Source organism: Mytilus californianus, unplaced genomic scaffold, assembly GCF_021869535.1.
Source record: "Mytilus californianus isolate M0D057914Y unplaced genomic scaffold, xbMytCali1.0.p SCAF_20, whole genome shotgun sequence".
Classification (NCBI taxonomy): Eukaryota; Metazoa; Mollusca; class Bivalvia; order Mytilida; family Mytilidae; genus Mytilus; species Mytilus californianus.
The window spans coordinates 10,241,621-10,254,896 of NW_026262669.1; the positions used below are offsets into that span (position 1 = coordinate 10,241,621).

Below are 13,276 nucleotides of genomic sequence, written 5' to 3' on the forward strand. Positions count from 1 at the left end.
TAAACATATCACGTACCATGAAACTATATAATTGCCAGGAGGAACAATACAGCAACCTGTTAACTTGTTTAAGATACCACGTACCATGAAACTATATAATTGCCAGGAGGAACAATACAGCTGCCTGTTATCTTGTTTAAGATATCACGTACCATGAAACTATATAATTGCCTGGAGGAACAATACAGCAACCTGTTAACTTGTTAAAGATATCACGTACCATGAAACTATATGATTGCCAGGAGGAACAATACAGCTGCCTGTTATCTTGTGCAAGATATCACGTACCATGAAACTATAATGATAGCCAGGAGGAACAAAACAGCTGTCTGTTATCTTGTTGAAGATATCACGTACCATGAAACTATATAATTGCCAGGAGGAACAATACAGCTGCCTGTTATCTTGTGCAAGATATCACGTACCATGAAACTATAATGATAGCCAGGAGGAACAAAACAGCTGTCTGTTATCTTGTTTAAGATATCACGTACCATGAAACTATATAATTTCCAGGAGGAACAATACAGCTGCCTGTTATCTTGTTAAAGATATCACGTACCATGAAACTATATAATTGCCTGGAGGAACAATACAGCAACCTGTTAACTTGTTTAAGATATCACGTACCATGAAACTATATGATTGCCAGGAGGAACAATACAGCTGCCTGTTATCTTGTGCAAGATATCACGTACTATGAAACTATATAATTGCCAGGAGGAACAATACAGCTGCCTGTTATCTTGTTAAAGATAGCACGTACCATGAAACTATATAATTGCCAGGAGGAACAATACACCAACCTGTTAACTTGTTTAAGATACCACGTACCATGAAACTATATAATTGCCAGGAGGAACAATACAGCTGCCTGTTATCTTGTTTAAGATATCACGTACCATGAAACTATATAATTGCCTGGAGGGACAATACAGCAACCTGTTAACTTGTTAAAGATATCACGTACCATGAAACTATATGATTGCCAGGAGGAACAATACAGCTGCCTGTTATCTTGTTTAAGATACCACGTACCATGACACTATATGATTGTCAGGAGGAGCAATACAGCTGCCTGTTAACTTGTTTAAGATATCACGTACCATGAAACTATGTAATTGCCAGGAGGAACAAAACAGCTGCCTGTTATCTTGTTTAAGATACCACGTACCATGAAACTATATAATTGCCAGGAGGAACAATACAGCTGCCTGTTATCTTGTTTAAGATATCACGTACCATGAAACTATATAATTGCCTGGAGGAACAATACAGCAACCTGTTAACTTGTTAAAGATATCACGTACCATGAAACTATATGATTGCCAGGAGGAGCAATACAGCTGCCTGTTATCTTGTGCAAGATATCACGTACCATGAAACTATAATGATAGCCAGGAGGAACAATACAGCTGTCTGTTATCTTGTTTAAGATATCACGTACCATGAAACTATAATGATTGCCAGGAGGAACAATACAGCTGCCTGTTATCTTGTTAAAAATATCACGTACCATGAAACTATATAATTGCCAGGAGGAACAATACAGCTGCCTGTTATCTTGTTAAACATATCATGTACCATGAAACTATATAATTGCCAGGAGGAACAATACAGCAACCTGTTAACTTGTTTAAGATACCACGTACCATGAAACTATATAATTGCCAGGAGGAACAATACAGCTGCCTGTTATCTTGTTTAAGATATCACGTACCATGAAACTATATAATTGCCAGGAGGAACAATACAGCAACCTGTTAACTTGTTAAAGATATCACGTACCATGAAACTATATGATTGCCAGGAGGAACAATACAGCTGCCTGTTATCTTGTGCAAGATATCACGTACCATGAAACTATAATGATAGCCAGGAGGAACAAAACAGCTGTCTGTTATCTTGTTTAAGATATCACGTACCATGAAACTATATAATTGCCAGGAGGAACAATACAGCTGCCTGTTATCTTGTTAAAGATATCACGTACCATGAAACTATATAATTGCCAGGAGGAACAATACAGCTGCCTGTTATCTTGTTTAAGATATCACGTACCATGAAACTATATGATTGCCAGGAGGAACAATACAGCTGGCTGTTATCTTGTGCAAGATATCACGTACCATGAAACTATAATGATAGCCAGGAGGAACAAAACAGCTGTCTGTTATCTTGTTTAAGATATCACGTACCATGAAACTATATAATTGCCAGGAGGAACAATACAGCAACCTGTTAACTTGTTTAAGATACCACGTACCATGAAACTATATAATTGCCAGGAGGAACAATACAGCTGCCTGTTATCTTGTTTAAGATATCACGTACCATGAAACTATATAATTGCCAGGAGGAACAATACAGCAACCTGTTAACTTGTTTAAGATACCACGTACCATGAAACTATATAATTGCCAGGAGGAACAATACAGCTGCCTGTTATCTTGTTTAAGATATCACGTACCATGAAACTATATAATTGCCTGGAGGAACAATACAGCAACCTGTTAACTTGTTAAAGATATCACGTACCATGAAACTATATGATTGCCAGGAGGAACAATACAGCTGCCTGTTATCTTGTTTAAGATATCACGTACCATGAAACTATAATGATAGCCAGGAGGAACAAAACAGCTGTCTTTTATCTTGTTTAAGATATCACGTACCATGAAACTATATAATTGCCAGGAGGAACAATACAGCTGCCTGTTATCTTGTTTAAGATACCACGTACCATGACACTATATGATTGTCAGGAGGAACAATACAGTGCCTATTATCTTGTTTAAGATATCACGTACCATGAAACTATGTAATTTCCAGGAGGAACAATACAGCTGCCTGTTAACTTGTTTAAGATATCACGTACCATGAAACTATATAATTGCCAGGAGGAACAATACAGCTGCCTGTTATCTTGTTTATTGTTGCGTTATCCTTGTTTACTAGTGTTTTGTGATCTGTTTTTTTGTCTTTGTCTTAACAAGAATGCTTTTGAGTTTTGAAATTGGTTCTCTTATATCTTGCTGTTTTTAAATTGGCAATATTTCTACCAATGTGTAATATGTTGTAATAGACCATATGCTGGCAACAGTAGTTATCCGATGTTCAAATATAGTTTTAATAAAGAAACTTACTTAGCATAGAAACTGAATGTTGACTAAGAAACGTAATAATGGCCAAGTTATCCCAACCAAACAGACAATGTTGCCTTATACTATAACTATAAGGAGATGTTGCAAGAATCCCTATTATCAAAATGACGTGGGTGAATCCAGGTATAGATCTCGTTTGGCCTTTGTTAACAAATATTGTTTATTCCTATACAAGTTTCCGACAAATACAAATGACAAGAAACATGAGACAAGAAAACCAACAGTCTGATTTATGAAAAAAATCAATTAAAGAAAAAAGATCATAGTTGAAATATAGTTTAAATAAGAAACTCACCTTAGCATAGAAACTTAAATTTGACCAAGAAAACTAAAAATCATTGCTAAGTTATCCCAGTCACATAGACAATTTTGCCTTATAACATAACAATAAGGAGATGCGGTAAGGATCCAAATAACGTACGTTTTGGACAACTAAAGGTCACCTTACAGCGTCAGTTTAATCAAGAAAACCAACAGTCTGATTTAATACAAATCAATTAAAGAAAATCCAATATGACGAAATCAACCAATACATGATCAGTGATATTGGGTAAGGGAGGTAACTTATAGTAAACTTTAAGTAGGAATGTGAGTTAACTATAACCAGCAGTAATTAGATCTAGTGTGTTTTTTCGAACCCTATCCTAAAGTTTAGTGCTTGCCTTAAATATTGGGAACGAGGACTGATAAAGCTAGTTTGTTTCTCCTGTTTAAAATAGTAAAAAACTTTTAAGAAATTATATGATTTGCCTACCTTCTTACCCTACACATTTTAGTATTTTAACTGAAACACAAGTATTATTCTATAAGCCTTAGTAAACTATCAGTAGGTATTTGATTTAACTATAATCAGCAGTTCAACTTAAAAAATACATCTACAGTAAGTGCAGTAGACTGAGAAAAAAAGGTGAAATATACCATGTGGGCAAACAAAAAATCAAGAAGAAAAAAAGTACGAAAAAACAAATAGCAGTCTACATAACACCTCACAGACAACTACAGACTGCGCAAAATTAAACCCGAGAAACTGGGGATGATCACACGTGTACTGGAAGTGAAAAAGATCCTGCTCGACTGGCGACACACATTGCGTTGGTGATGGCATGTAACAGTTCTGTCATAATCAACACCAAGTGGTGTCATAAGAAACAGACCGACACATAGATAACTTCAACTTTATTAATAGATAGATGTCTAAGAAATGAATTAATATGTCAGAATGTACATACCTGTCACTTTCTCCTCTAATCCTACTTCCACTTTAACTTCTAATCCTACTTCTACTTTCTCCTCTAATCCTACTTCCACTTTCTCTTCTAATCCGTCTTCATATGTTAAGTATGATAACACACTAGACAATTGAAGGCGATGAAGGGCTTTCTCTAAAACTTCATATGTAGCTTCTGGAAGTCTCTTCCATTTGTTAAGGACCTCCTCTGTTTGGCTACGAAGATTTGTCACATGGTTGCTTTCAATCTGTTGCATCTCAACAACAGAAAGTCCAAGTTCTATTCCAAGCTGGAATGTTTGATTACCAATATGATCAGGCAGTTTCTGTATATTTGAATCTGATGGTCTAAGTTGCAACTTGTCTCTTGGTTGGTCTAGAATACATATTACAAGTTTAAAGTGACAATTAACAACATTCGTAATACAGGTTAGAATTAAAATGACCTAAAACATAAACTGTTTATTTATGTGAAATGGTTTGAAATAATACAATGTATTGGATACCGATACTAATAAAACCCGAGTTATACATTTTTGTAGCTGATAATGAAGTGTTTTCTTTTTTCGAATAATATCGTCATCATTATCTGCATGTTTCTGACCAAATGTTATGAAAATATGTCTGTAAATTGTATCACACTATTTGTGTAGGAACTGAATGTCATTATACCATGTGTGTAGTTCATAAATGTCATCATACTATGTGTGTAGGACCACAAAGTCGTCATACTATTTGTGTAGGACCCTAATGTCAACATACAATTTGTGTATGACGCTCATGTAATACTATTTGTGTAGGACCTGAATGTCATCATATTATGTGTGTAGTTCCTAAATGTCATCATACTTTTTGTGTAGGACCTCTATGCCACCATAATATTTGTGTAGGATAATAAAATCATCATACTACTTATGTAGGACCCTAATGTCATCATAATATTTGTGTAGGACCTTAATGTCATCATACTATTTGTGTAGGACCTTCATGTCATCATACTATTTGTGTAGGACCTTATTGTCATCATACTATGTGTGTAGGACCTTAATATCTTAATCATATTTAGGTAAGACAATACAGTCATCATACTATTTGAGTGGGACGTTAATGTCATAATAATATTCGTGTGTGACCCTAATGTCATCATACAATTTGTGTAGGACCATAATGTCATCATACTATTTTTGTAGGACCATAATTTCATCTTAGTTGTTTATTAGACCATAATTTCATCATGTAATGCAGTTTTAAACTTTGAAAAAAATATTACTTACCAAACTCTTTTTTAACCTCTCTTGAAATCTGGAAAATCAAATGAAAAACAACAATTACAAACACAAAAATCGGTTTCACAATAATAACACATATCTGTTAATTTATCATTGCATTGTGTGCTTAGATTGTGTGTATAGTTTTTATTGCTGTCTTGATACATCTAAGTGTACACAAACAAGTATCAAATAATTTCCAATATACCATGCTGATAGAGGAATATTATGTGATCATGTAATCACATACGTGTGTTTTACAAAAAGTCCCAACGTGCGTAGTAAACTGGCATTATCTTATAATACTAATTTAATCTCTTAATTAATATCTAAAGAAATACCTACAAATACACTCCAACAATTAATGTGACCGTATTTAGCCTGACCGGGTTATTTTTTAGTTGTTTTTGGCAAACACAGTTTTTAATATAATGAATCAATTGACGATTTCAGCGATGTCGATTTATGTCGAAATAACAATATGCCAAACCCTTGTTTCTACTTTCTACTGTTTTCTCTCTATCCATTATGCTTTCTTAAAAAAATCAAACATCATCATTCAACAGCAATTAACTCTATAGTAGGTCAATGGAAAATTTCGACAATGAAACTTATTTGTAGATCTAATTTTGCTAAACATGTTTGCAAGTTATAGTTTCATATATATCCATTATGGTTTTTGAAAAAAATGAATGAAATCATCTTCTAAGGGCAATAAATACTAAACGGGTTGAAATGACTATTTTTGCCAGGTCTGATTTATTTGTAATCCTTATTTTGCTGACCATAATGACATGTGAAAGCAGTCTCTCTATCTTTTAAAGTATCCGAAATAATGCAAAAAGGGTAGAAATAACCGTTCAAAGGCAACAGCAGGGTTAAATGAAGTTTTTTGCAATATTGACCTATTTATAGATATTATTGTTGGGATTATTTCTACTGTTTGAATTTCTCTTAGTTGATTATAATTTTCAATATAATACCCAAAAACAACGACATTTGATAAAAACTGACATTTCATGGACAATGACTCGACAATGATTGTTGATTGATCAAATCATTTTAAGCAATGTTAAACAAAAAAAAGATGCTTAAAAGAACAGTCAGGTAAAGTTTGGTATCATTTGGCCCAGAAGTTTCAGAGAAGAAGATTTTTTATTATCTTAGGACGAAAACGGATGATGGTTGACTACGAGGGATGCTTAGTCTTTCAAAAAGGTAAAATGGTCTTTTTAGTCAGCTAAAGTTTTGATGCATAACGAACTGTTCTTAACGGGTCTCATTGTCTTTAATCTTTTTTCACATCATATTTCAATTGAATTTTAATGTAAACATTGCATGTTTTAAACTAAATTTAATCAACCATCATAATCAAGCACAATATAGTGTAATATAACATGTACATTGTCAAATGTGTACCTGACATAATTTGTGAATGTGTATATCTTCATTCTTCATACTCTGTTGCAGCTTCTTAAATGAGGCATATTTTGAACTCTTCTTCCAATCATATAGAGCGTTAATCTTGATATTGAACCCTCCTTTCTTGCTTGATTCGTTGATAATGTCCCATTGCAGAGCTGGTTCGACTTCTTGTAAACGCATATATATTTTCCTTGTGTCTTCATGTGTTAGTTTAGCTGCCAGTCGTCCGAGGTGTTTGTCCTCAGGCTGACGGTCTAACCATACCTTGTCTAAGCCTGTAAAATATTATAGGTCAGGTATACAAATATTAGCATTACTACATTTGATCCTCTCGTGATAAAAGAAAACAAAACCAACAGCCTGCCTTTACCTTTAAAGGGTAACTCAAAGTAGATCAATTGATGTATTACTGATACCAAAAATAATCATCTGTTTTGATGCAAACACAAAATATATATATATATATAATTTGCATTCTGTTAGTTTGTATGTCTCGTTTTTATATCATTTAATATGTCAAATCAACACACGTAACAAGGAATGGTGCATGTTTCTCAATGAAAACTCTTTCTTGACCTTCAATTAAGTATTTCCGTTGATGTGGCTAGTTGTTGTCTCATGGAAGTATCACACTTCAAATGTTATCCAAGTATTTTTTATCATATATTTTTTCTTCAATACTAAAACAGTATCTGACACTGAAATATGTTTCTGGTCTATGTTATATTGATAGTATAATGGAAATGTTGAAATCAAATAGCAAAAGAATACCATGTCAATAATGCACCTAAGTCAAATTCAATGAACCACGACTGAAGATACACGATCTAAAAACGTGTGTGGAAATAAGAAATGCCGATGATATGACGACTGCATACCAAATAACATCAACTTAGAAATATCCTTTAAACTGGACTTAACATAAAGTTTAACATGTAAACTATTCAAAAATGTCAAAGTAGTTGAGCCAGGGTCAAGGCCATATAATATTTATGGAATCTACTGGTGGTTCTCGTAAACTGAAATAATCACAAACGTTAACATGAAAACTAGGCAAAAGTTTCAAAGTAAATAGTTCATGACTGAGGGGCCAGGGTCAATTAGTAGTCCTATACATTTTGTTACTGTTCATACTAGTTTACTTGTGTTGCTTAGTTTCTTGTATAGCCAATACATGAGTCTCTGTACTTTTTTCGATGATCAATAGCGTTTGATTTTGTCAGTGTTTATGGACACCCCTCTCTGAATTTGTCTCTGAGTTCGGTTTCTACAGTCCTTGGATGGTGTAAACTTCCCACTTACACCATACACCTTGTGCCATTACACCATACACGCTACACCTTTGCACCATACACCTTACACATTACACCATACACCATTCCCCATTCTATCTACACGATCCGAAATTACCCATAATGCAATTAAATTTTAAAGAAAGCGTGCGACTACAAAATTATTTATTTGTTTTAAAAAACTAATTTTTATCACAATATTGTACATTAATGTATAAAATTAAAACCTCCGTGGTCATGCCTATGATGGTTATATAAACAATACAGATTAAATATATATACATGGATTTGTTAATAAAGTACGCATAAAACTTTGCTTGTAATGCAAATTTATCCGCGATCTGTCTATCTATAAATTAAAAACGATATTGGTTACAATGATATTATTATCGGTTTTAAAATGTAGCGTAAATCTTATAAACTTGGTTTTCAGATAAAATCGACAAACAATGCCAAAAACGAATAGTACTTAGATCATATAAAATAATCATGATAATTGAAAGCAATATTGGTGTACAGTTAATCATGCTTATGGCCAGCGTAATATTAATAATATTTCTTTTTCCGCACCAATCAACAGTGCAAGTATGCATGTCCTTTTTTATTTAAATAATTGAATCATCACAAACAATCAGTAGTTTTCACATCTCAGACTGGCTCCAATATAACATTTTTTTACTGTCTCAGGAACATATATATATATTATCTGTAGTTTTGATACTTCAGGCTGACTGGTACATGTACAACAAAATTATTTTAACGCATTAACCAAAACTGACCATATTTGCACTTAATTATAAAATTTAGAATAGAAATGGGGAATGTGTCAATCTGTTAATTTATTTAGGGTTAAAACATTTGGAAATATTTTTGTCCTCTTTTTATTAAAAATATTGTCTCGCAACAAAATTTCAGTAATTTTGATACCTCAGGCTGACTCATATAACAATATTATTTTAACGCATCAACAAAAACTGACCATATTTTCACTTTATTATGTAAATCTATGTAGCCTCATAGTAAATCAGCAATATTTTGATGTCAGGATGGATTGTATAATACAAATGACAGCAACATTGCAATACAACATGTACAATGACAACAAAAATTTTTCCCCATCAATCTAGATTGCCAGCATGTCCTCTTTTTATTCAAAATATTGTCTCGCAACAAAATTTCAGTAGTTTTTATACCTCAGGCTGACTATTATAACAAAGTTATTTAAACGCATCAACAAAAACTGACCATATTTGCACTTTATTATGTAAATCTATATAGCCGCATAGTAAATCAGCAATATTTTTGTCAGGATGGATTGTATAATAAAAAATGACCGCAACATTGCAATACAATGACAACAACAACTTGTCCCCATCAATCTAGATAGCCAGCATGTCCTCTTTTTATTCAAAATATTGTCTTGCAAGAAAATTTCATTAGTTTTGATACCTCAGGCTGACTTGTATAACACAATTATTTTAAGGCATCAACCAAAACTGACCATATTTGCACTTTTAATATTATGTATATCTATATGACCACATAGTAAATCAGCTATATCTTATTGTCAGAAGGGATCGTATAATACAAATGACAGCAACATTGCAACACAATGACAACACAAATTATCCCCATCAATCTAGATTGCCAGCATGTCCTCTTTTTATTCAAAATATTGTCTCGGATACAACATTTCAGTAATTTTGATACCTAAGGCTGACTAGTATAACAAAATTATTTAAACGCATCAACAAAAATTGACCATATTTACACTTTAGTATGTAAATATATATATTCGCAATATAATGCAATACTATTTTGATGTTAGGATGGCTTATATAATACATATGACAGAAATATTGGAAAACAATGACTACAAAATCTTGTCCGTTTTAATTTAGAGTGCCAGCATTTCATCTCTGTATTCGTAATATAAAACTGTCACTAAAGTCAGTATCAGTATCTATATTTCCCACTTCTGAATATGGATGGGTACGTCACAGATTCTTTTTGGGCTATTGTGTGATGGGTTGGTCTGCGCATAAATTAGTCGTGCTTGCTGAGGTGTGATGATTTAAACTCAGTAGTTCAAGATGGTTTGTATAATAAAACTATTCCACTCCAGCATCCAACATTGTGACTGACATGACAGATTTTATTTGTACTTTATACTGAAAAGTATGAGAAGTTCTCTTCTAGGAAAAGTAGACTGTTAGTATATTATGTCTGTTGGTTGATTTTGTTGTAGGCTAAATATCAAGTGGCAAATATTTCATTCCTGTTCACATAAGTATATTTGTTTCTGACGTTGAAGATATTATTTATAATCCGTAAATACATATCTAACGAAATTGACGAGATTGTTCATAATTATACAACACCTTATGTGCAATAACACTGTACAATTTTCCTTTGAACATTTTTTGGAACACAGAATCGTAAATCTAAGGCAAACAAAGGTAAATCACGATGAAATATTTATAAAGAGACTGTCAAAAATGGGGAACGAAGCAAAGTTAAAAATGATGTTGATAACCCATGATATAAAAATATTGTTCCGATGCGTAGATAACCTTTCTATCCGCCTTCTAGTTTAAAAAAAATCCTTTCTTTTATGATAACTGCATTTGATCACAAGTGTGTAATTTTATAGCCATTGTTTAATGTAAATAAGAATATGAAAAAAAATATAATAATTTTAATACGTGTATTATATCTATAACATAGAGTCTAACGAGTAAATTAATTTTCTATACTCGGAAAAAAGAACAATAAGATTATTATTATAGTTTATGTTTACAATCCGAAAAATTAAAATAAAATGAACTTCGGTTTCAACCAATGAAATGTCGTACACCATTCATTCACACCATTCCCGATCGCACGTTACACAATCACACCATTCCTCATACACCATTACGCCATTCCCCTTACACCATACACCATAGCACCATACACCTTCTACCGTTGCACCATATGCCATACACCATTACACCATACTCGTTTTTTTGGGAAGTTTACACCATCCAAGGGCTGTATGTTATACTTTTAATGGATTGACTTGTGTTGATGGGTTGGGTTATCCTTTATATGTGTCATATATCTGGTTACCCCCTTTATTCAATTTGAAAAACTATAAATAGCCGCAACATAAATACTTATACAGATGGATAATTTGTCCGTGGGACACAGATGAAACCTCCGCTTGCATATAACCTTATCCAAGGACATACCTAAAGACCGATAATTAAAAAAAAAATAAACGTCTTTGGCCAGATATAGTCTTAAACAAGAAACTAGAGCAGATTTGTGAATTTATATCTCGAAAATTTTGCTTTGCCCTATACTTCATTAGAGCTAGGACGATATATTAACTAAAAGAGAAATAGAAAGTTAAATTAAAAAGATAATCGCCCATCATTGACCAGATTCATAAAAACTAATTAGTGAAAACAAGGTTATAATCCATCAAAAAAGTACAATGATATGTAGTTAGTGTGGGTCTCACCACACTATACTGCGATATCAAAGCTGAATGTGAACGAATCCTGAAAGTACAGTAAGCGTGGGTCTCTCCACACTATACTGTATGATAAGATGAGTAACGCCGTCAGCTGAAACTACGGTGAAAAGGGACTTATATCCAACACTGTTGTCTGGATTAAAACATAAGCATCGTATCGCATGAGAACACTTTGTATAAAGGAAACTGTATATATATATATATATAGTATGTACATACAACTGTTTATATTTTCATGATGGTGGTGGTTAATCACGAAACCACAATAGATACTCCTATGGAGGTTGTCCTGAAGGACGGAAGAAGATTCAGCGGTAAGGTAAGATAAGAGTGACGTGACCCAAATTCAAACTTAACCTGTGTTATGTAGTAATACGCATTGTGTATACGTTTCAAAACATTTGGTTGAGACACATTAAAGTTTAAAGATAACAAAAACTGAATTCACGACGTAAGGACGGACGAACAGACGGACCAGGAAAACACTTAGTACTCCCTTCACTGAAAAACATTATTTTGGTGGGTGTTATACAATCAATGCTAGAATTGAAAATATTACTATAGTAAAGATATGTCTTACCAGGGCAATCTTCAGTGCATCTGTCATCTTTTGTATGTAACTGTAAGATAAGTATAATGTAAAAGAAGGACGAAAGATACCAGAGGGACAGTCAAACTCATAGATCGAAAACAAACTGACAACGCCATACCCAAAAATAAAAGACAAACAGACAAATATTAGTACAGATGACACAACATGTAAGTCATATAACAAATAAACAAAAATAAATATATGACGTCATTACACGTAATTGGTTGGAGGTGTACTGGTTGACTATAGCGTTTGTTAAAATCGGAAAATTGCTGCTCCGTTTTGAACAGTCTAATTTTTTCACATCATGGGACCTTTTGTAAGTGTCATTAATATTTGTCGCCTTTTATTGTATACTAAGCTATACAACTGTACCGTTGAGTGAGCGTGTATGTATATAATTTGTGGAAAGCCAAATGCATTATTATTCCTTTCCGTCTTATTTTTTTCTGATTTGGTATTGCAATTAGATTCTTCAAAGAGACTGTGTTTCTTACAGGTTAAATGTGAAATTCCAACGTTGAAAACAAGAAAGCAAGAACATAATTCGAGACTAATATTAATCTTGTATTGCTGATATTTTTTTTCTGTTTTTGTTTTCAGTTAATCTCTTTATTTTTACAGTGTTTTGCCAACACAATGCATGGATAAAAAAAAATGTCATTCAAGGGTAATATTTTCTATTAGAAAAAGACTTACAATTTCGACGGTTTGTCTAAATTCTAGATCTTGTCTGTGTGATCATTTGTGTTGCCTAAAGTATATTCCATATTTTGGCCCAATG

General features: G+C 33.1%; 2 protein-coding genes across 2 annotated transcripts in view; both read right to left on the reverse strand.

Moving 5' to 3' along the window:
- Positions 1-13,276, reverse strand: part of LOC127731748 (multiple epidermal growth factor-like domains protein 10) — a 455,295-nt gene that overhangs the window by 93,177 nt on the left and 348,842 nt on the right. The window lies entirely within an intron of this gene.
- LOC127731746 (uncharacterized) overlaps positions 1-13,276 on the reverse strand; it is a 49,813-nt gene that overhangs the window by 12,540 nt on the left and 23,997 nt on the right. The window contains exons 10-13 of the mRNA XM_052240582.1: positions 12,481-12,520; positions 7,080-7,360; positions 5,667-5,694; positions 4,394-4,768 (exon numbers count right to left, since the gene is read on the reverse strand). Coding sequence (XP_052096542.1) covers positions 4,394-4,768; positions 5,667-5,694; positions 7,080-7,360; positions 12,481-12,520 — 724 coding nt within the window. The remainder of the gene's footprint in view (positions 1-4,393; positions 4,769-5,666; positions 5,695-7,079; positions 7,361-12,480; positions 12,521-13,276) is intronic.